Source organism: Ranitomeya variabilis, chromosome 3, assembly GCF_051348905.1.
Source record: "Ranitomeya variabilis isolate aRanVar5 chromosome 3, aRanVar5.hap1, whole genome shotgun sequence".
NCBI classification, from domain to species: domain Eukaryota; kingdom Metazoa; phylum Chordata; class Amphibia; order Anura; family Dendrobatidae; genus Ranitomeya; species Ranitomeya variabilis.
This window is the reverse complement of record NC_135234.1, coordinates 385,412,125-385,435,876: the sequence shown is the minus strand read 5'-3', so window position 1 is coordinate 385,435,876 and position 23,752 is coordinate 385,412,125. Positions and strand designations below refer to the sequence as shown.

The 23,752-nt window shown below is 46.0% G+C and overlaps 1 protein-coding gene across 10 annotated transcripts in view; it reads right to left on the bottom strand.

Moving 5' to 3' along the window:
- ADGRB2 (adhesion G protein-coupled receptor B2) overlaps window positions 1–23,752 on the bottom strand; it is a 666,055-nt gene that overhangs the window by 165,462 nt on the left and 476,841 nt on the right. For all 10 annotated transcript variants that reach the window (XM_077296045.1, XM_077296046.1, XM_077296050.1 and 7 more), the window contains exon 3: window positions 13,309–13,395. In XM_077296045.1, coding sequence (XP_077152160.1) covers window positions 13,309–13,395 — 87 coding nt within the window. The remainder of the gene's footprint in view (window positions 1–13,308; window positions 13,396–23,752) is intronic.

Genomic DNA, 23,752 nt, shown 5'->3' with positions numbered 1-23,752 from the left:
CAAATTAGACACCTGGCCAGAATTGGCAGAATATGCATTGCAGGAGCTTGCTTGCCCGGCAGCAAGTGTCCTATCAGAAAGAGTATTCAGTGCTGCAGGTTCAATATTAACCGAAAAAAGGACTCGTCTGGCTACCCAAAATGTTGACGATCTAACATTCATTAAAATGAACCACAACTGGATTTCGAAATCTTTTGCCCCACCTTGCCCGGCCGACACCTAGCTTTCCTATGAAAAGCTCTTGCCTGTGAATTACTTTTCTAATGTCTAATTTGCTGCAGCTGATTGTACAGCATACGACATGTTTACACCTCCCTAAATGGCAAAACTCCCCACACGGGGCCGTGGTATCACGACTTGGCGCAAGCACCCGTGAGACTGCTGTTTGTCTGAAGAGGTGGGTGTGCTCGCTTTTGGTTGACGGCATTGCTACTGGGTCCCTCATAGTACAATGTAGTGTCTCTGGCGGTGGTGGTGCGCACCCAACGTCAGACACACCGTTGTAACATGAGGGGCCCTGGGGCGGTCCCGCCGGCCTCAAGAGAGTTCCCCCCTACCCCAGCTCAAAATGTGCTCTACCACGTGCAAAATTATGTCGCACAGCTCCACCAATCTTTAGTCTATTCGCTGACATCATTCAATGTCTGGCACTGACAATACAAATTTGTAGACATCTATGATGCAACTTAAAGTAGTCTGTGTCTGTGTCCTATATTGGCACCATTAAATAGTTACTGCCAAATTACTATGTCAGAAACTCAGTAGATGAGCCCACCCCTGTACCTAAGTATGCCACCTTTTTTTTTGTTTTGGTTGTTTTGCGAGACATTAACATCTATTTATATTTTGGGAGTACTGGGACAGACACTCCTTGCACTACTCCTCCACTCACCACCAAGCTGCCTGTGTATCCATGTAACCGCTGTAAAGCTGCCATGAGCCTATTGTTTGTTATTTTAGGCCTTTGATAGCCTGTCTGCGGTCCCTACTTTAAATACTCCTCCACTCATCACCAGCTGCCTGCCCGTGTATCCATGTAACCGCTGTAAAGCTGCCATGAGCCTATTGTTTGTTATTTTAGGCCTTTGATAGCCTGTCTGCGGTCCCTACTTTAAATACTCCTCCACTCATCACCAGCTGCCTGCCCGTGTATCCATGTAACCGCTGTAAAACTGCCATGAGCCTATTGTTTGTTATTTTAGGCCTTTGATAGCCTGTCTGCGGTCCCTACTTTAAATACTCCTCCACTCATCACCAGCTGCCTGCCCGTGTATCCATGTAACCGCTGTAAAACTGCCATGAGCCTATTGTTTGTTATTTTAGGCCTTTGATAGCCTGTCTGCGGTCCCTACTTTAAATACTCCTCCACTCATCACCAGCTGCCTGCCCGTGTATCCATGTAACCGCTGTAAAACTGCCATGAGCCTATTGTTTGTTATTTTAGGCCTTTGATAGCCTGTCTGCGGTCCCTACTTTAAATACTCCTCCACTCACCACCAAGCTGCCTGCCCGTGTATCCATGTAACCGCTGTAAAACTGCCATGAGCCTATTGTTTGTTATTTTAGGCCTTTGATAGCCTGTCTGCGGTCCCTACTTTAAATACTCCTCCACTCACCACCAAGCTGCCTGTGTATCCATGTAACCGCTGTAAAGCTGCCATGAGCCTATTGTTTGTTATTTTAGGCCTTTGATAGCCTGTCTGCGGTCCGTACTTTAAATACTCCTCCACTCATCACCAGCTGCCTGCCCGTGTATCCATGTAACCGCTGTAAAACTGCCATGAGCCTATTGTTTGTTATTTTAGGCCTTTGATAGCCTGTCTGCGGTCCCTACTTTAAATACTCCTCCACTCACCACCAAGCTGCCTGTGTATCCATGTAACCGCTGTAAAGCTGCCATGAGCCTATTGTTTGTTATTTTAGGCCTTTGATAGCCTGTCTGCGGTCCCTACTTTAAATACTCCTCCACTCATCACCAGCTGCCTGCCCGTGTATCCATGTAACCGCTGTAAAACTGCCATGAGCCTATTGTTTGTTATTTTAGGCCTTTGATAGCCTGTCTGCGGTCCCTACTTTAAATACTCCTCCACTCACCACCAAGCTGCCTGTGTATCCATGTAACCGCTGTAAAACTGCCATGAGCCTATTGTTTGTTATTTTAGGCCTTTGATAGCCTGTCTGCGGTCCCTACTTTAAATACTCCTCCACTCACCACCAAGCTGCCTGTGTATCCATGTAACCGCTGTAAAGCTGCCATGAGCCTATTGTTTGTTATTTTAGGCCTTTGATAGCCTGTCTGCGGTCCCTACTTTAAATACTCCTCCACTCACCACCAAGCTGCCTGTGTATCCATGTAACCGCTGTAAAGCTGCCATGAGCCTATTGTTTGTTATTTTAGGCCTTTGATAGCCTGTCTGCGGTCCCTACTTTAAATACTCCTCCACTCACCACCAAGCTGCCTGTGTATCCATGTAACCGATGTAAAACTGCAGCATTTTGCTTATAAAAAAGAAAATACTGGAGAGATATCAAATGCAGACATTTTAACATTAAAAACAAAAACACATACAACAAAAAACTGGTACAGTACAAAAATTGGCCACCAGCTACAAAAACTTTCTCCTGCAAGTAGTTAACTGAAAGGTTTTTTTCCATTGAAAACACAGATATGGCATCCACCGAGTGTTGTCCTGTCGCGTCTTCTTTATATTATTGCCAAGAAGCTGCAACTGAATAAAGCTGAGCTTCTACCTTCTGCCTCTTATTAACTGCTTTTTTTTAAAAAAATTGTCCACCAGCTACAAAAACTTGCTCCTGCAAGTAGTTAACTGAAAGGTTTTTTTCCATTGAAAACACAGATATGGCATCCACCGAGTGTTGTCCTGTCGCGTCTTCTTTATATTATTGCCAAGAAGCTGCAACTGAATAAAGCTGAGCTTCTACCTTCTGCCTCTTATTAACTGCTTTTTTTAAAAAAAATTGTCCACCAGCTACAAAAACTTGCTCCTGCAAGTAGTTAACTGAAAGGTTTTTTTCCATTGAAAACACAGATATGGCATCCACCGAGTGTTGTCCTGTCGAGTCTTCTTTATATTATTGCCAAGAAGCTGCAACTGAATAAAGCTGAGCTTCTACCTTCTGCCTCTTATTAACTGCTTTTTTTTAAAAAAATTGTCCACCAGCTACAAAAACTTGCTCCTGCAAGTAGTTAACTGAAAGGTTTTTTTCCATTGAAAACACAGATATGGCATCCACCGAGTGTTGTCCTGTCGCGTCTTCTTTATATTATTGCCAAGAAGCTGCAACTGAATAAAGCTGAGCTTCTACCTTCTGCCTCTTATTAACTGCTTTTTTTAAAAAAAATTGTCCACCAGCTACAAAAACTTGCTCCTGCAAGTAGTTAACTGAAAGGTTTTTTTCCATTGAAAACACAGATATGGCATCCACCGAGTGTTGTCCTGTCGCGTCTTCTTTATATTATTGCCAAGAAGCTGCAACTGAATAAAGCTGAGCTTCTACCTTCTGCCTCTTATTAACTGCTTTTTTTTAAAAAAATTGTCCACCAGCTACAAAAACTTGCTCCTGCAAGTAGTTAACTGAAAGGTTTTTTTCCATTGAAAACACAGATATGGCATCCACCGAGTGTTGTCCTGTCGCGTCTTCTTTATATTATTGCCAAGAAGCTGCAACTGAATAAAGCTGAGCTTCTACCTTCTGCCTCTTATTAACTGCTTTTTTTTTATAAAATTGGCTGTTCCGGCCTACTAAAGGTGTCTGTCTGCCCCTGCCTGGTGTTGTCCTCAACTGAATAAAGCTGAGCTTCAACCTTCAGTTCCAAATTACCATTTTTAAAAATGCAATTGGCTGTTCCGGCCTACTAAAGGTGTCTGTCTGCCCCTGCCTGGTGTTGTCCTCAACTGAATAAAGCTGAGCTTCAACCTTCAGTTCCAAATTACCATTTTTAAAAATGCAATTGGCTGTTCCGGCCTACTAAAGGTGTCTGTGTGCCCCTGCCTGGTGTTGTCCTCAACTGAATAAAGCTGAGCTTCTACCTTCTGCCTCTTACTAACTGCTGTTTTTTTAAAAAATTGGCTGTTCCGGCCTACTAAAGGTGTCTGTCTGCCCCTGCCAGGTGTTGTCCTCAACTGAATAAAGCTGAGCTTCAACCTTCAGTTCCAAATTACCATTTTTAAAAATGCCATTGGCTGTTCCGGCCTACTAAAGGTGTCTGTCTGCCCCTGCCTGGTGTTGTCCTCAACTGAATAAAGCTGAGCTTCTACCTTCTGCCTCTTACTAACTGCTGTTTTTTTAAAAAATTGGCTGTTCCGGCCTACTAAAGGTGAATGTCTGCCCCTGCCTGGTGTTGTCCTCAACTGAATAAAGCTGAGCTTCTACCTTCTGTTCCAAATTACCATTTTTAAAAATGCCATTGGCTGTTCCGGCCTACTAAAGGTGTCTGTCTGCCCCTGCCTGGTGTTGTCCTCAACTGAATAAAGCTGAGCTTCAACCTTCAGTTCCAAATTACCATTTTTAAAAATGCAATTGGCTGTTCCGGCCTACTAAAGGTGTCTGTCTGCCCCTGCCTGGTGTTGTCCTCAACTGAATAAAGCTGAGCTTCTACCTTCTGCCTCTTACTAACTGCTGTTTTTTTAAAAAATTGGCTGTTCCGGCCTACTAAAGGTGAATGTCTGCCCCTGCCTGGTGTTGTCCTCAACTGAATAAAGCTGAGCTTCTACCTTCTGTTCCAAATTACCATTTTTAAAAATGCCATTGGCTGTTCCGGCCTACTAAAGGTGTCTGTCTGCCCCTGCCTGGTGTTGTCCTCAACTGAATAAAGCTGAGCTTCTACGTTCAGTTCCAAATTACCATTTTTAAAAATGCAATTGGCTGTTCCGGCCTACTAAAGGTGTCTGTCTGCCCCTGCCTGGTGTTGTCCTCAACTGAATAAAGCTGAGCTTCTACCTTCTGCCTCTTACTAACTGCTGTTTTTTTAAAAAATTGGCTGTTCCGGCCTACTAAAGGTGTCTGTCTGCCCCTGCCAGGTGTTGTCCTCAACTGAATAAAGCTGAGCTTCAACCTTCAGTTCCAAATTACCATTTTTAAAAATGCCATTGGCTGTTCCGGCCTACTAAAGGTGTCTGTCTGCCCCTGCCTGGTGTTGTCCTCAACTGAATAAAGCTGAGCTTCTACCTTCTGCCTCTTACTAACTGCTGTTTTTTTAAAAAATTGGCTGTTCCGGCCTACTAAAGGTGTCTGTCTGCCCCTGCCTGGTGTTGTCCTCAACTGAATAAAGCTGAGCTTCAACCTTCAGTTCCAAATTACCATTTTTAAAAATGCAATTGGCTGTTCCGGCCTACTAAAGGTGTCTGTCTGCCCCTGCCTGGTGTTGTCCTCAACTGAATAAAGCTGAGCTTCTACCTTCTGCCTCTTACTAACTGCTGTTTTTTTAAAAAATTGGCTGTTCCGGCCTACTAAAGGTGAATGTCTGCCCCTGCCTGGTGTTGTCCTCAACTGAATAAAGCTGAGCTTCTACCTTCTGTTCCAAATTACCATTTTTAAAAATGCCATTGGCTGTTCCGGCCTACTAAAGGTGTCTGTCTGCCCCTGCCTGGTGTTGTCCTCAACTGAATAAAGCTGAGCTTCAACCTTCAGTTCCAAATTACCATTTTTAAAAATGCAATTGGCTGTTCCGGCCTACTAAAGGTGTCTGTCTGCCCCTGCCTGGTGTTGTCCTCAACTGAATAAAGCTGAGCTTCTACCTTCTGCCTCTTACTAACTGCTGTTTTTTTTAAAAAATTGGCTGTTCCGGCCTACTAAAGGTGTCTGTCTGCCCCTGCCAGGTGTTGTCCTCAACTGAATAAAGCTGAGCTTCAACCTTCAGTTCCAAATTACCATTTTTAAAAATGCCATTGGCTGTTCCGGCCTACTAAAGGTGTCTGTCTGCCCCTGCCTGGTGTTGTCCTCAACTGAATAAAGCTGAGCTTCAACCTTCAGTTCCAAATTACCATTTTTAAAAATGCAATTGGCTGTTGCGGCCTACTAAAGGTGTCTGTCTGCTCCTGCCTGGTGTTGTCCTCAACTGAATAAAGCTGAGCTTCTACCTTCTGCCTCTTACTAACTGCTGTTTTTTTAAAAAATTGGCTGTTCCGGCCTACTAAAGGTGTCTGTCTGCCCCTGCCTGGTGTTGTCCTCAACTGAATAAAGCTGAGCTTCAACCTTCAGTTCCAAATTACCATTTTTAAAAATGCAATTGGCTGTTCCGGCCTACTAAAGGTGTCTGTCTGCCCCTGCCTGGTGTTGTCCTCAACTGAATAAAGCTGAGCTTCTACCTTCAGTTCCAAATTACCATTTTTAAAAATGCCATTGGCTGTTCCGGCCTACTAAAGGTGTCTGTCTGCCCCTGCCTGGTGTTGTCCTCAACTGAATAAAGCTGAGCTTCTACCTTCTGCCTCTTACTAACTGCTGTTTTTTTAAAAAATTGGCTGTTCCGGCCTACTAAAGGTGTCTGTCTGCCCCTGCCTGGTGTTGTCCTCAACTGAATAAAGCTGAGCTTCAACCTTCAGTTCCAAATTACCATTTTTAAAAATGCAATTGGCTGTTCCGGCCTACTAAAGGTGTCTGTCTGCCCCTGCCTGGTGTTGTCCTCAACTGAATAAAGCTGAGCTTCTACCTTCTGCCTCTTACTAACTGCTGTTTTTTTAAAAAATTGGCTGTTCCGGCCTACTAAAGGTGAATGTCTGCCCCTGCCTGGTGTTGTCCTCAACTGAATAAAGCTGAGCTTCTACCTTCTGTTCCAAATTACCATTTTTAAAAATGCCATTGGCTGTTCCGGCCTACTAAAGGTGTCTGTCTGCCCCTGCCTGGTGTTGTCCTCAACTGAATAAAGCTGAGCTTCAACCTTCAGTTCCAAATTACCATTTTTAAAAATGCAATTGGCTGTTCCGGCCTACTAAAGGTGTCTGTCTGCCCCTGCCTGGTGTTGTCCTCAACTGAATAAAGCTGAGCTTCTACCTTCTGCCTCTTACTAACTGCTGTTTTTTTAAAAAAATTGGCTGTTCCGGCCTACTAAAGGTGTCTGTCTGCCCCTGCCAGGTGTTGTCCTCAACTGAATAAAGCTGAGCTTCAACCTTCAGTTCCAAATTACCATTTTTAAAAATGCCATTGGCTGTTCCGGCCTACTAAAGGTGTCTGTCTGCCCCTGCCTGGTGTTGTCCTCAACTGAATAAAGCTGAGCTTCAACCTTCAGTTCCAAATTACCATTTTTAAAAATGCAATTGGCTGTTCCGGCCTACTAAAGGTGTCTGTCTGCCCCTGCCTGGTGTTGTCCTCAACTGAATAAAGCTGAGCTTCTACCTTCTGCCTCTTACTAACTGCTGTTTTTTTAAAAAATTGGCTGTTCCGGCCTACTAAAGGTGTCTGTCTGCCCCTGCCTGGTGTTGTCCTCAACTGAATAAAGCTGAGCTTCAACCTTCAGTTCCAAATTACCATTTTTAAAAATGCAATTGGCTGTTCCGGCCTACTAAAGGTGTCTGTCTGCCCCTGCCTGGTGTTGTCCTCAACTGAATAAAGCTGAGCTTCTACCTTCTGCCTCTTACTAACTGCTGTTTTTTTAAAAAATTGGCTGTTCCGGCCTACTAAAGGTGAATGTCTGCCCCTGCCTGGTGTTGTCCTCAACTGAATAAAGCTGAGCTTCTACCTTCTGTTCCAAATTACCATTTTTAAAAATGCCATTGGCTGTTCCGGCCTACTAAAGGTGTCTGTCTGCCCCTGCCTGGTGTTGTCCTCAACTGAATAAAGCTGAGCTTCAACCTTCAGTTCCAAATTACCATTTTTAAAAATGCAATTGGCTGTTCCGGCCTACTAAAGGTGTCTGTCTGCCCCTGCCTGGTGTTGTCCTCAACTGAATAAAGCTGAGCTTCTACCTTCTGCCTCTTACTAACTGCTGTTTTTTTAAAAAATTGGCTGTTCCGGCCTACTAAAGGTGTCTGTCTGCCCCTGCCAGGTGTTGTCCTCAACTGAATAAAGCTGAGCTTCAACCTTCAGTTCCAAATTACCATTTTTAAAAATGCCATTGGCTGTTCCGGCCTACTAAAGGTGTCTGTCTGCCCCTGCCTGGTGTTGTCCTCAACTGAATAAAGCTGAGCTTCAACCTTCAGTTCCAAATTACCATTTTTAAAAATGCAATTGGCTGTTCCGGCCTACTAAAGGTGTCTGTCTGCCCCTGCCTGGTGTTGTCCTCAACTGAATAAAGCTGAGCTTCTACCTTCTGCCTCTTACTAACTGCTGTTTTTTTAAAAAATTGGCTGTTCCGGCCTACTAAAGGTGTCTGTCTGCCCCTGCCTGGTGTTGTCCTCAACTGAATAAAGCTGAGCTTCTACCTTCTGCCTCTTACTAACTGCTGTTTTTTTAAAAAATTGGCTGTTCCGGCCTACTAAAGGTGTCTGTCTGCCCCTGCCTGGTGTTGTCCTCAACTGAATAAAGCTGAGCTTCAACCTTCAGTTCCAAATTACCATTTTTAAAAATGCAATTGGCTGTTCCGGCCTACTAAAGGTGTCTGTCTGCCCCTGCCTGGTGTTGTCCTCAACTGAATAAAGCTGAGCTTCTACCTTCTGCCTCTTACTAACTGCTGTTTTTTTTAAAAATTGGCTGTTCCGGCCTACTAAAGGTGAATGTCTGCCCCTGCCTGGTGTTGTCCTCAACTGAATAAAGCTGAGCTTCTACCTTCTGTTCCAAATTACCATTTTTAAAAATGCCATTGGCTGTTCCGGCCTACTAAAGGTGTCTGTCTGCCCCTGCCTGGTGTTGTCATCAACTGAATAAAGCTGAGCTTCAACCTTCAGTTCCAAATTACCATTTTTAAAAATGCAATTGGCTGTTCCGGCCTACTAAAGGTGTCTGTCTGCCCCTGCCTGGTGTTGTCCTCAACTGAATAAAGCTGAGCTTCTACCTTCTGCCTCTTACTAACTGCTGTTTTTTTAAAAAATTGGCTGTTCCGGCCTACTAAAGGTGTCTGTCTGCCCCTGCCAGGTGTTGTCCTCAACTGAATAAAGCTGAGCTTCAACCTTCAGTTCCAAATTACCATTTTTAAAAATGCCATTGGCTGTTCCGGCCTACTAAAGGTGTCTGTCTGCCCCTGCCTGGTGTTGTCCTCAACTGAATAAAGCTGAGCTTCAACCTTCAGTTCCAAATTACCATTTTTAAAAATGCAATTGGCTGTTCCGGCCTACTAAAGGTGTCTGTCTGCCCCTGCCTGGTGTTGTCCTCAACTGAATAAAGCTGAGCTTCTACCTTCTGCCTCTTACTAACTGCTGTTTTTTTAAAAAATTGGCTGTTCCGGCCTACTAAAGGTGTCTGTCTGCCCCTGCCTGGTGTTGTCCTCAACTGAATAAAGCTGAGCTTCAACCTTCAGTTCCAAATTACCATTTTTAAAAATGCAATTGGCTGTTCCGGCCTACTAAAGGTGTCTGTCTGCCCCTGCCTGGTGTTGTCCTCAACTGAATAAAGCTGAGCTTCTACCTTCTGCCTCTTACTAACTGCTGTTTTTTTAAAAAATTGGCTGTTCCGGCCTACTAAAGGTGAATGTCTGCCCCTGCCTGGTGTTGTCCTCAACTGAATAAAGCTGAGCTTCTACCTTCTGTTCCAAATTACCATTTTTAAAAATGCCATTGGCTGTTCCGGCCTACTAAAGGTGTCTGTCTGCCCCTGCCTGGTGTTGTCCTCAACTGAATAAAGCTGAGCTTCAACCTTCAGTTCCAAATTACCATTTTTAAAAATGCAATTGGCTGTTCCGGCCTACTAAAGGTGTCTGTCTGCCCCTGCCTGGTGTTGTCCTCAACTGAATAAAGCTGAGCTTCTACCTTCTGCCTCTTACTAACTGCTGTTTTTTTAAAAAATTGGCTGTTCCGGCCTACTAAAGGTGTCTGTCTGCCCCTGCCAGGTGTTGTCCTCAACTGAATAAAGCTGAGCTTCAACCTTCAGTTCCAAATTACCATTTTTAAAAATGCCATTGGCTGTTCCGGCCTACTAAAGGTGTCTGTCTGCCCCTGCCTGGTGTTGTCCTCAACTGAATAAAGCTGAGCTTCAACCTTCAGTTCCAAATTACCATTTTTAAAAATGCAATTGGCTGTTCCGGCCTACTAAAGGTGTCTGTCTGCCCCTGCCTGGTGTTGTCCTCAACTGAATAAAGCTGAGCTTCTACCTTCTGCCTCTTACTAACTGCTGTTTTTTTTAAAAATTGGCTGTTCCGGCCTACTAAAGGTGAATGTCTGCCCCTGCCTGGTGTTGTCCTCAACTGAATAAAGCTGAGCTTCTACCTTCTGTTCCAAATTACCATTTTTAAAAATGCCATTGGCTGTTCCGGCCTACTAAAGGTGTCTGTCTGCCCCTGCCTGGTGTTGTCATCAACTGAATAAAGCTGAGCTTCAACCTTCAGTTCCAAATTACCATTTTTAAAAATGCAATTGGCTGTTCCGGCCTACTAAAGGTGTCTGTCTGCCCCTGCCTGGTGTTGTCCTCAACTGAATAAAGCTGAGCTTCTACCTTCTGCCTCTTACTAACTGCTGTTTTTTTAAAAAATTGGCTGTTCCGGCCTACTAAAGGTGTCTGTCTGCCCCTGCCAGGTGTTGTCCTCAACTGAATAAAGCTGAGCTTCAACCTTCAGTTCCAAATTACCATTTTTAAAAATGCCATTGGCTGTTCCGGCCTACTAAAGGTGTCTGTCTGCCCCTGCCTGGTGTTGTCCTCAACTGAATAAAGCTGAGCTTCAACCTTCAGTTCCAAATTACCATTTTTAAAAATGCAATTGGCTGTTCCGGCCTACTAAAGGTGTCTGTCTGCCCCTGCCTGGTGTTGTCCTCAACTGAATAAAGCTGAGCTTCTACCTTCTGCCTCTTACTAACTGCTGTTTTTTTTAAAAATTGGCTGTTCCGGCCTACTAAAGGTGTCTGTCTGCCCCTGCCTGGTGTTGTCCTCAACTGAATAAAGCTGAGCTTCAACCTTCAGTTCCAAATTACCATTTTTAAAAATGCAATTGGCTGTTCCGGCCTACTAAAGGTGTCTGTCTGCCCCTGCCTGGTGTTGTCCTCAACTGAATAAAGCTGAGCTTCTACCTTCTGCCTCTTACTAACTGCTGTTTTTTTAAAAAATTGGCTGTTCCGGCCTACTAAAGGTGAATGTCTGCCCCTGCCTGGTGTTGTCCTCAACTGAATAAAGCTGAGCTTCTACCTTCTGTTCCAAATTACCATTTTTAAAAATGCCATTGGCTGTTCCGGCCTACTAAAGGTGTCTGTCTGCCCCTGCCTGGTGTTGTCCTCAACTGAATAAAGCTGAGCTTCTACCTTCAGTTCCAAATTACCATTTTTAAAAATGCAATTGGCTGTTCCGGCCTACTAAAGGTGTCTGTCTGCCCCTGCCTGGTGTTGTCCTCAACTGAATAAAGCTGAGCTTCTACCTTCTGCCTCTTACTAACTGCTGTTTTTTTAAAAAATTGGCTGTTCCGGCCTACTAAAGGTGTCTGTCTGCCCCTGCCAGGTGTTGTCCTCAACTGAATAAAGCTGAGCTTCAACCTTCAGTTCCAAATTACCATTTTTAAAAATGCCATTGGCTGTTCCGGCCTACTAAAGGTGTCTGTCTGCCCCTGCCTGGTGTTGTCCTCAACTGAATAAAGCTGAGCTTCAACCTTCAGTTCCAAATTACCATTTTTAAAAATGCAATTGGCTGTTCCGGCCTACTAAAGGTGTCTGTCTGCCCCTGCCTGGTGTTGTCCTCAACTGAATAAAGCTGAGCTTCTACCTTCTGCCTCTTACTAACTGCTGTTTTTTTAAAAAATTGGCTGTTCCGGCCTACTAAAGGTGTCTGTCTGCCCCTGCCTGGTGTTGTCCTCAACTGAATAAAGCTGAGCTTCAACCTTCAGTTCCAAATTACCATTTTTAAAAATGCAATTGGCTGTTCCGGCCTACTAAAGGTGTCTGTCTGCCCCTGCCTGGTGTTGTCCTCAACTGAATAAAGCTGAGCTTCTACCTTCTGCCTCTTACTAACTGCTGTTTTTTTTAAAAATTGGCTGTTCCGGCCTACTAAAGGTGTCTGTCTGCCCCTGCCTGGTGTTGTCCTCAACTGAACAAAGCTGAGCTTCCACATTCTGGCTTTCGCCCTATACTATCAGATATTAAACTGCATTTGGCCTACTAGTGTGGTTAGGCCCTTGAAACAGTGTCTGCTGCTCTTGGGTTTGCTACTCCACTGAACAAAGCAATGCCGCCTGTTTAGTCCTGTTACCAATTTTGAACTGCATTTAGCCTACTTTATTCTTTGGCCCTATATCTGTTTCCTCCTCATCCTGCCCATTGCCCAGCCACTGCTAGATGAGTCTGCTGGTACATTGACCTAGACCACTACATTCCCCTTATACTCTACACAGCCAGAATCTGACCCTGCTGAAAGTAAGGTTCCCCTTCCCGCATGTTATACCACCTTACACAGGGACAGAGAGGAAGGTGCAGATGAAAGTGCAGGTTCCTTCATCAGGTGGGGGGGCATACTCGTTGGCGACGTCACTGGCACAGGGCCCCTCAGAGTACGCAAAAGTGTCGCTGCTGGTGGGAGGCGCCCCCGCCATGCAAACACACATCGCTGTACTTTGAGGGGCCCTGTGCCAGTGCCAATGCGAACGAGTGGGCCCCCCCTGCTTGCTCAGGATCACAGCACTTGCAACGTTGAAATACTTACCTTTCCCTACAACACCGCCGTGACGTAGTCCGCATTTCCTGGGCCCACGAAAAACTTGAGCCGGCCCTACTCCCCCCACAACTTTTGCCAAATGACCCCCAATTCCCTATGCCCAACTATTATTATAAAGTTAATTAAGATTGACAAGCTTCAGAAACAAGAATGGATGTTTTTGGCATTAAAATGGGCACTGTAGGTGTTTTCCTGGCCTCCACTCACTGCCGACTATGCTTCCCCATTGACTTGCATTGGGTTTCGTGTTTCGGTCGATCCCCGACTTTTAGCGATAATCGGCCGACTGCACTCGACTCGACTCTGGACAAAATCGGGTTTCACAAAACCCGACTCGATCTTAAAAAAATGAAAGTCGCTCAACTCTAATCATGATATTTTACTATTATTATGATTCCATGACTGCCCATCAGCATTGTCCACAGTGACAAAATGTATCCATAAAAGCAGCTTAATCTAGAGATCAATTCTCATCTCATGGAATTACAGGCAATATATCTTGGTTTTAGAGCTTTTTTAAAATTACAGTACTATGTGTCGTGATAAAATATGGCTTTGTAGGCTTCTTCTTACCTGTCTGTGCCATGTATACAGCTGGTTCATCTGCAGATCGTGGCCTCTGAGTTTTGACCTTCTGGTTCTCTTCCTGTTCATCTTCACCTTAAAAGGAAAACAAAGGTTGGTGACTAAGAACTTACCAGGATATTATTTTTTACCCACTAGTAGTGGGTAGAAAACAGTATCTTACAAACGAAGAAATCTCATAAGAGAGAATCAAACCAATTTACTGACCTTTAATAGAAAATTATTGCCCTTTATAGTTACTTAAGTAGTCAACTAGCATACTTTAAGAGATCACAGATTCAGCTGATTGAACACAACCAGGCACGATTGTAACCAGCCCTGATTCCTCTAATAATTACATATTACACCTTGCATTGAGAGTGATACAAGGTTTCTTCAAGGACACTGCACAATGCTCAAAATAAATTCTATGGCTGAAATTAGATGGTCCTAGTTAGGACCTTTGTTTACGAAACAGCTGCGGGCCACCTCACCCAAAATTAAGAACCTAAAATATACCTGTGAGCAGGGTCGGACTGGCCTGGTGGGGTATCAGGGAAATCCCCGGGGGGCCCTTGGCAGTGGGAAGAAGGAGAGGAGGAGAAAAAAAATCTGTGATTTTTAGGGGCACAGGCCCTTTAAAAGCACAGACAGAGAAAGTACAGGAGCGCGCGCACGCAGCGATTATTACCTGAACCACGGCGTCGCAAGTCCCGATCGATGCTGGCAACTGTGCACCCATCATCACCGGCATATGACATTAGTGTCATACGGTGCATGCGATGGGCACACATCACCCGCCGACCTCTGCTAAGTCAGCGGCCATTTTACTATGTGCGCTCCGGACATGCAGAGGAGGAGAACGCCGCTGTCGGGAGCACAGGAAGGTAAGAGGAATCTTCTGTCTGTCTATCTGTCTCTCTGTCTGTCTCTGTCTTTGTCTACCTCTCTGTCTCTCACCTTGAAGCAAAGATAAGGGGACAGGATGGATATATGGGGGCAGCAAAAAAGGACCAGGATGGATATAAGGGGGGGGGGGGGGGTGACAGGATGGATATATGGAGGGCTGGAAAAAAGGACGAGGATAGATATAAGGGGGGCGGCAGGATGGATATATGGGGGCAGGAAAAAGACCAGGAAGGGTACATATGAGGGGCCAGGAAGGATACATATGGAGGGCAGGACAAAGGACCAGGATGGATAAATGAGGGGCCAGGAAGGATACATATGGGGCACGGGGAGCCAGTATGAATACATATGGGAAGCCCAGGATATATATATGGAGGCAGTTCAAAGGACCAGGATGCATATATATGGGGGGGCAGGATACAGATATATGGGCGACCAGGGTGGATGTAAGGTAGGGTAGAGTCAGGATGCATAAATATGAGGGGTCCAGGATCGCTATATGGGGTGCCAGGGTGGATTTATTGGGGGGCAGGACAAGAGAACAGGATGCATATATATGGGGGGCCAGAATGGATATATATGGGGGCAGGAGGATATATGGGGGAGGCAGGACAATGCTGGACATATATGGGCGGAGCCAGGATGGATATATGTGGTGGAGCCAAGATGCAAATATATGGGGGCTAAGATGGATATATGGTAGAGCCAAGATGCATATATATGGGGGGGGCAGGATGGATATTTATAGGGAAACTGGAATGGATTTATGGGGGGGGAGGCCAGGACAATGGACCAGGATGGATATATGAGGGTTCAGGAGAGATATATGGGAGGGGGCAGGACAAGAGACATATGGGGGCCAGTATGGATAGCTGGGGGGCAGGATGGAAATCTGGGGGCCAGGCTTCACAAGGGACACAGGGGGCCAGGGACATAGGGGGGCAGGCTGGGGCATATTATAAAATAAAGGAGGCCAGGCTGGGTGAAGTTATAAGATAAAGAGGGCCAGGATGAGGGACTTAATTACTGTTTGGGTGACAGAATGAGGAACATACTATATTAGTTTATGGTGACAAGTTGGGAGCATAATTTCTTTAGGTCCCAATTAGGGACATTATTACTACTGTAATATAATTTACTTTTTAGGAAACTGTTTTCCATGGAGGGAACAAAAGGGGAGTCCTGTTACTGAGCAGGGCGGCACTATGTTGCTGTTTTCTTCATCTGACGTAGTGTAGAAGACGTAGTGTAGAACTCAGGGAAAAAGTGGGGAAAGTGCTCTGGAAGCAATCAGCTATTGAGGACTGTGTGTTATTTTTTGCAGAGATGAGTCCAGGCTGGAAGAAGTGATGGTGGTCTATGCAGGCTGAAGAAGATAAGCGAAGAAGAAGGACTTCAACTAGAGACGTCACCGGTGAGTCAGTGTATTACATGTACATGCACACTATACACTATTTACTGTGTGCAGAGTTCCTGTGTATAATGTCACTGGTGATCACTGTATTACCTGTACAATGACACTACATACAGAGCTCATGTGTATACTGTCTCTGGTGATCACTGTATTACCTGTACGCTGACACGATATACAGAGCTCCTGTGTACAATGTCACTGGTGGTCACTGTATTACATATACACCTACACTATATACAGAGCTCCTGTGTATAATGTCACTGGTGGTAATAACAGTGTTGTTAGTATTGTGGTTTGTATTCATGATCAGTATTGTAGTATTCAGTCACTATCTGATGGTAATATGTGGTCTGGTTACGGTGTGGTGGTATTTATCCTCTGTATGTGGTATTATTCAGTCACTATACCGTAGAATATGTAGTCTAGCTATGGTGTGGCGGTATTTCTCCTTTTATGTGGTATAATTTGGTGCCTATATGCTGGTAATATGTAGTATTATTCAGTCACCATGTGATCTGTTCATGGTGTAGTGGTATTTCTTCCCTGTATGGGGAATTATTGGTCTTGGTATAGTGGATTGTGTTGTGTATGGCGGTCATCTGTTCTCTTTGATATTAATTAGGAGATGATTCTTTATTTCGATTAGGCTAAGTGTACATGTTGTATATCGCATGCGGAATTGGCATGCGTATTCCCGCTACACACTAGCGTTTTGCAAGTGTAATTAGCTTGCAGAATGCTAGCGTTTTCCAAGCGATCTGTAGCATCGCTTGGAAAACTGATTGACAGGTTGGTCACACTTGTCAAACATAGTGTTTGACAAGTGTGACCAACGTTTTACTATTGATGCTGCCTATGCAGCATCAATAGTAAAAAGACAGAGCGTTAAAAGTAATAAAAAAAATAAAAAATCATGATATTCTCACCTTCCGGCGTCCCCAGCAGTCTTCCCGCTCCTCGCGATGCTCCGGTCCCCGCGATGCTCCAGTCCCAATAATGCATTGCGGCAATGACCTCAGATGACATAGCGGTCTCGCGAGACCGCTAAGTCATCACAGGTCATTTTTGCAATGCATTATTGGGAACAGAAGCATCGCAAGAAGCGGGAATGCTGCGAGGGACGCTGGAAGGTGGGAATATAATGATTTTTTATTTTAATAGGTTTTTTTTTTTTAACAATTATTGGTTTCCAGGGCCTGGAGGAGAGTCTCCTCTCCTCCACCCTGGGTACCAACCGCACATGATCCGCTTACTTCCCGCATGGTGGGCATAGCCACATGGGGAAAGTAAGTGGATCAATGCATTCCTATGTGTGCGGAATCCCCGCGATTCCGCACAAAGAATGAATGCTGCATTTTTTTCCGGAATGTGATTCTACCGTGGAAAAAAACGCAACATGTGCACAAAAATTGCGGATTGCATTCTAATAATAGGATGCTTAATGTATGCATTTTTTTGCGGTTTTATCACGTTTTTAAAGCAATAAAATGCGGAAAATCCTGAACGTGTGCACACAGCCTTAGAGTTTAGATACTTGGATCACAGTGTCAGAGATGCACTTACAGGGGTTCTCCTGTGATAAACAGTAATCACCTCTCCACTGGATTAGTGATAACATATTGACTGGTATTGGTGGGGGAGTAGCAAAAAAAGAGGAAAAAAAAGGTTCCAGCACCAGGCGTCTCTTCATAAAATCTTCAGTATTTATTTCTCATGTCAAGAAAGAAAACATCATGCTGGGACGCAGCCCCTAAATGCCTAACGTGTTTCGAAAAAAGTTCTTATAGTTCTCATAGGCAAAATAAATACTGAAGATTTTATGAAGCGACGCCTGGTGCTGGAAACTTTTTTTTTCCTTTTTACTACTGCTACTGAGTGGTATCCAGCCACTTGTTCCTGGTACCTGTATTCATTTGGATTCCATTGATGCACCACTAATCCTTTTCCCTGCTCCCTGTATGATTTTGGTGGAGGAGGCCTGACTGCTGGGACCCAGTTGGCAGAATGTGGAACTTTTATCTCCATTAGACAGGAGTGGCATGTTTGACTTGACCACTGATCCATTCATTCACTCTGTGGCTGTGAGCGCAGCTCTTGTTTTTTTCTGGAAGCCCCAAAGAGAATGAATGGAGCTGCTGTCAGACATCTGAACTGCTGCTGCATTTTAAAATGGGGATAAGTGTCCTGTCATGGATAAAACTTCCCCATTCTTCTGATCGGTGCAGTTTCTAATGGTCGGACCTAAGCAATCACCTATCCTCTGAAGCCCATGGATCGGTGAGAACTTGTTTTAACTATAGAACCTTTAATGTAAAATACCGTAATTATACATCCCAGTTATGGGGGTGCACATTAGATGTGCAGGAGCCCCCTGTGTTTTGCAGCCGATGCTCCACTATAATGACGATAACGACTTACAGATATTCGCACATAGCTGTAGGGTGGGCCTCTAGAGTCCATTCCCCTGGTGGACGTCAGACACCCCAGTCCGACCGTGCCTGTGAGGCTGATGAGTTCAGTGAGGAGATCCGGAGCTATTCCCAGATATAAAAGTCCATACTTGGATATCTACATTAAAGAGGACCTTTCGCCAAATTTTTCATTTAGAACTGGATACAGGATATAATAGTCACTGCAGAGTGGACTAAGGCTACTTTCACACTAGCGTCGTGCACTGCACGTCGCTATGAGTCGTTTTGTAGAAAAAACGCATCCTGCAAAAGTGCTTGCAGGATGCGTTTTTTTCTCCATAGACTAGCATTAGTGAAGCAGTGCGACGCATTGCCACACGTCGCAACAGTCGTGCGACGGTTGCATCGGACTGTCGCCACCAAAAAACGTTGCATGTAACGTTTTTTGGTGCGTCGTGTCCAGCATTTCCGACCGCGCATGTGTGGCCGGAACTCCGCCCCCGCCTCCCCGCACCTCACAATGGGGCAGCGGATGCGTTGAATTCGCAATTCGTCGTGCGTCGTACGACACTAGTGTGAAAGTAGCCTAAAACATTTTTATTTATTTTTATTTCACATCTCCACTGCACAAATTGCACATATTAATATAAGTCCAAGTCAGTGTTATTGAATAATTTTCACAGGGAGCAGATTCTTATCCCTGTATGAGTTGCCCAACCATAAGCAGGCAGCAATACATCAGAAAAAGTACATGCTGCACCACAGCTTAGGTATCTCAGTATATGACATCTATAATATAATGCTAGGAGCGTCACTCTGTCCGAAGCCTTTACAGACTGCGCAAGCGCAACGCACCTGCGTAGTCTGGACTCCACAGAGTTACTCATCCGGCAGTAGCGTAGCTGCCGGGGGGCAGAGGGGGCCATCGCCCCGCACCCGGTGCTCAGAGGGGGCCCACCAGGAGCTACGCTAGTGTAACTGTATTGGCGTGCACAGCACGCCGATACAGTCACATTCTGCAGCAGAGCAGGGAGAATTGATCTACCTGCTCTGCCGTCCGGCCGCTATGGGCCCCTGAGCAGGCGGAAGGGGTGGTGCCAGCAGTGGGCCCCCGACCTGTCATCGCAGGGTCAGCTGTATTGGCACCTTGCTGATGCAGCTGACCACATTGATGAGGGAAGGAAAAATACGCGACTTCTCCCATCATTCCCCTTTCAGCGTCTGACGTCACCGACGCCGACACTGACAGGGGGCGCGATGATGTCACTGCACGGCACCTGCAGTCCGGAGGTGAACGGGAGCAGGGAGCAGCGCAGGAACCAGGAAGAAGAGAGGTGAGTATTTATTGTTTTTCTTTATGGGGGCTGCCTTATATTACAGGGTCTGCCTGTGTGGGGGGTGCTGCCTTATACTACAGAGTTTGCCTGTGGGGGGTGCTGACTTATACTACAAAGTCTGCCTGTGGGGGGTGCTGCCTTAAACTACAGGGTATGGTTTTATGTCTGGGAGCGTAACAGAGAAACACAGCTCATGCGATCTTATTCATAAGATAGCATGAGCTGTGTTTCTCTGTTACGCTCCCAGACAAATAAAACCATACTTTATTTTTGCATGACAAATTTGCACGAAATTCTATTAAGAGTGTGCGGTGAATTAAATTCTTATTTATACTCAGGACCACTGGTCCGTTACACCAGCACCTCGCCTTTTTAAGGCTCAGTGCATGCCAAAGACCCTTCCTTAAACTACAGGGTCTCATTGTGGGGGTTCTGCCTTATACTACAGGGTCTGCCTCTGGGGGGTGCTGCCTTGTACTACAGGGTCTGCCTGTGGGGGTTGCTGCCTTAAACTACAGGGTCTGCCTGTGGGGGTTCTGCCTTACACTACAGGGTCTGCCTGTGGGGGTGCTTCCTTATACTACAGGGTCTGCTTGTGGGGGGTGCTGCCTTGTACTATAGGGTCTGCCTGTGGGGGGGGTGCTGCCTTATACTACAGGGTCTGCCTGTGGGGGGTTCTGCCTTATACTACAGAGTCTGCCTGTGGGGGAGTGCTGCCTTATACTACAGTGAATGACTGTGGGGGGTGCTGCCATATACTACATAGTCTGCCTGTGGGGGGTGCTGCCTTTTATTACAAAGGTCTGCCTGTGGGGGTGCTGCCTTAATCTACAGAGTCTGCCTGTGGGGGGGTGCTGCCTTATACTACAGAGTCTGCCTGTGGGGGTGCTGCCTTATATTACAGGGTCTGCCTGTGTGGGGGGTGCTGCCTTATATTACAAAGTCTGCCTGTGGGGTGCTGCCTTATACTACAGAGTCTGCCTGTAGGGGTGCTGTCTTATACTACAGAGTCTGCCTGTAGGGGGTTGCTGCCTTATAATACAGAGTCTACCTGTGTGGGGGTGCTGCCTTATACTACAGGGTGTGCCTGTGGGGGGTGCTGCCTTACAATACAGTCTGCCTATGGAGGGTGCTGCCTTAAACTACAGGTCTGCAAGTGAAGGGTGCTACCTTATACTACAGGGTCTGCCTGTGGGGGTGCTGCCTTATACTACAGAGTCTGCCTGTGGGGGCTGATGCCTTATACTATAGAGTCTGCCTGTAAGGGGGTGCTGCCTTATATTACAGGGTCTGCCTGTGTGGGGGGGTGCTGCCTTATATTACAAAGTCTGCCTGTGGGGGGTGCTGCCTTATACTACAGAGTCTGCCTGTGGGGGGTGCTGCCTTATAGTACAGAGTCTGCCTGTGGGGGGTGCTGCCTTATAAAACAGGGTCTGCCTATGGGGTGATGTCTTATACTACAGAGTCTGCCTATCAGGTGCTGCCTTATACTAAACAAAGTACTGAGGACTAAGAATCTAGTGTTCGAAACGCGTTCAGTCATGACTGCCGTGTGATCTTTTCTCCGTTTTTTCTTTTCAGCGTTTGCTATTTTAAATTATGGAATAAAGATACAATATTTTGATATTTATGTCCTGGAGCTGGAAATCTTGCTTTGTTTGGTGCTTCATCCAAGTTATAGCGGAGACGTCTTTTCCCTGCTCGGATGCTATAACCACAGCTTTTGGACTTTCATGGGTGAGCTGAATACTCTTGTTTTTTGCTGCCTTATACTACAGAGTCTGTCAATGGGGGCTGCCTTATGCTATAGAGTTGACAGAATGGGGGCACAGAATGGGTGCAACACATGACAGAATGGGGGCGCAGGATGGGAGCAGCACAGGACAGGATGGGAACGCAGGATGAGAGCACCACATGACAGGATGGGGGCACATAATTGGAATAGCACATACCAGAATGGGGGCAGCACATACCAGAATTGGGGCGCAGGATGGGAGCACATGACAGGATGAGGGCACAGGTAGAGAGTAGCACATGACAAGATGGAGGCAAACAAAACAGGATGAGGGCACAGGATGGGGCTGCATATGACAGGATGGGAGTGCATGATGGGCGCTGCACATGACAGGAAGGGGGTACAACATGGTAGCAGCACATGACAAGATTAGGGCGCAGGATGGAAGCAGCACATACCAGGATGGAGACCATATACCAGTATAAATGCTCACCACCCTGGTGTAGAACGGGTTCAATAGCTAGTGTAATTATATAGCTCTGATCTCCTTGTCTAATTTCGTGCATGATTAGAGAGTGTTCAGAGATTAGCTGTGTCACTTTACAAACACTTCTCTCATCTCATACCAATGTCTGCTCTGCTGTACTGCCTCTCCACCCACACTGACTGTCTGGAGATGAGTCACACTTATGTCTGTTGTGCTCACAACATATTATAGTCACAAGATGACAAGTTGCCCTTAGCACAACATACATAAGTCTGACTGATCTCCATACAGATAGTGCTACAAAAGTATGACTGATCTCCATACAGACAGTGCGGAAGAATGAGCAACACAGCATAGCTGACATTGCTGTGAGAGTATAAGAGCTGATAAAAGGGTTTTTAATGCAACATGGCTAAATTCAGCTGTGCTGCCTCTTCCCCCACAGGAACCTTCTCTAAAAAGTGTGAGTCATCTGTGCTCTAATTTCCCAGGACTTTCTAATCATGCAGGAGGTTAGACCAGAAGATCACAGCATATCATTAGATCTCACACACTTAGAAATTTAAGCTATGGTTGTATTCTTTTTCTGTTGTGTTGCTGCCTGCTTATGATTGACAACTCATACAGAGAGAAGTATACGACTCCATTGAAAACTATCTGATAACGCCCACTTAGATAAAGTTTTAGTCTGCTCTGCAGCCACTATTACATCCTGTGTGCAGCTCAAGATAAAAAATTTGGTGAAAGGTCCTCTTTAATCCTAAAAGTGGAAAGACAACAAGCTGTTAGGGTACCGTCTCACAGTGGCACTTTGGTCGCTACAACGGCACGATCTGTGACGCTCCAGCGTCGCACCATTATCGCTCCAGCGTCGTAGACAGCGGTCACACTTAGCAATGCATGGCGCTGGAGCGATAATTTCATGACGTATTTGTGATGTAGAAGCCATTGGTTACTGTGCGCACATCGTATACAATATCGTGCACACCTTTGTCACACGCTGCAATCATGCCGCCACAGCGGGACACTTGACGACGAAAGAAAGTTTCAAACGATCTGCTACGACGTACGATTCTCAGCGGGGTCCCTGATCGCAGTAGCGTGTCAGACACAGCAATATCGTATGGATATCGCTGGAACGTCATGGATCGTACCGTCGTAGCAACAAAAGTGTCACTGTGAGACAGTACCCTTAACGTATATTAATCTGGAAATGGTACAAAGGGTCTGCACGATCGCTCAGTGGTTAGCAAAATAGTATTGCACCAAGGACAACAAATACCAAAGAGTTTGTATTTTCTCCCCATGCTTGCTTGGGCTGCCTTTGGGTTTTTTAGTTTCCTACCACACTCCAAAGACATACTGATAGGAAATGTATAATGTGAGCCCCAATGGGGACAGAGATGATGATGTCTGTAAAGTGCTGTGTAATTATTGGTGCTATATATAATTGAGTGAAATAGAGGAGAAAGAAATTATGCCCCCTGAGAAACCCCGATACCTCTGTCATCCCCCGAACCCTCCAGATCAGTCCTCTGGCCTGGCCAGGCTCGTACTGGCCCACCGGAGAACCGGAGGATTCTCTGGTGGGCCCAGGCACTGACACCTGCTGGCATACTGGCCAGCAGCTGCCTAGGACCCCCACTGCTCCAGGGGCCCCCAGCCAGTGGCTATGGGGCCCCTGAGTCAAGGGGGCGCGCCCTGTGCCAGTAGCAGCAGCTGGAGACAGGATCCTGTCCCTGCTGCTAAAGCAAAATGAATATTCACGCTTCCCCACGCCCCTATGGGCGTGGAGAGGCGTGAATACCATTTCTCTTTAATAGCAGGCAGCGTTAGCTGCAGGCTGCAGCTAACACTGCCCGCATGTAAAGCCCCACCACCGCACCACACAAACACAAAGCACCGCACCACATACACACACACATGCAGGCACACAGACTCACACAGAGCAGCTCACCTCCTGGCATCCTGCTTCCTGTCTGAGACAGCCCAGCAGGATGACATCATCATCCAGCGTGCTGTCTCAGTCAGAAAGCTTCCAGCGAGGAAGAGGCTGCTGGGATGAGCTGCTGCTGCGGGGAGGTGAGCTGTGCTGTGTGCCTGCATGCATGTGTGTGCCTGTGTGTGTGTGCCTGTGTGTGTGCCTGTGTGTGAGAGAGT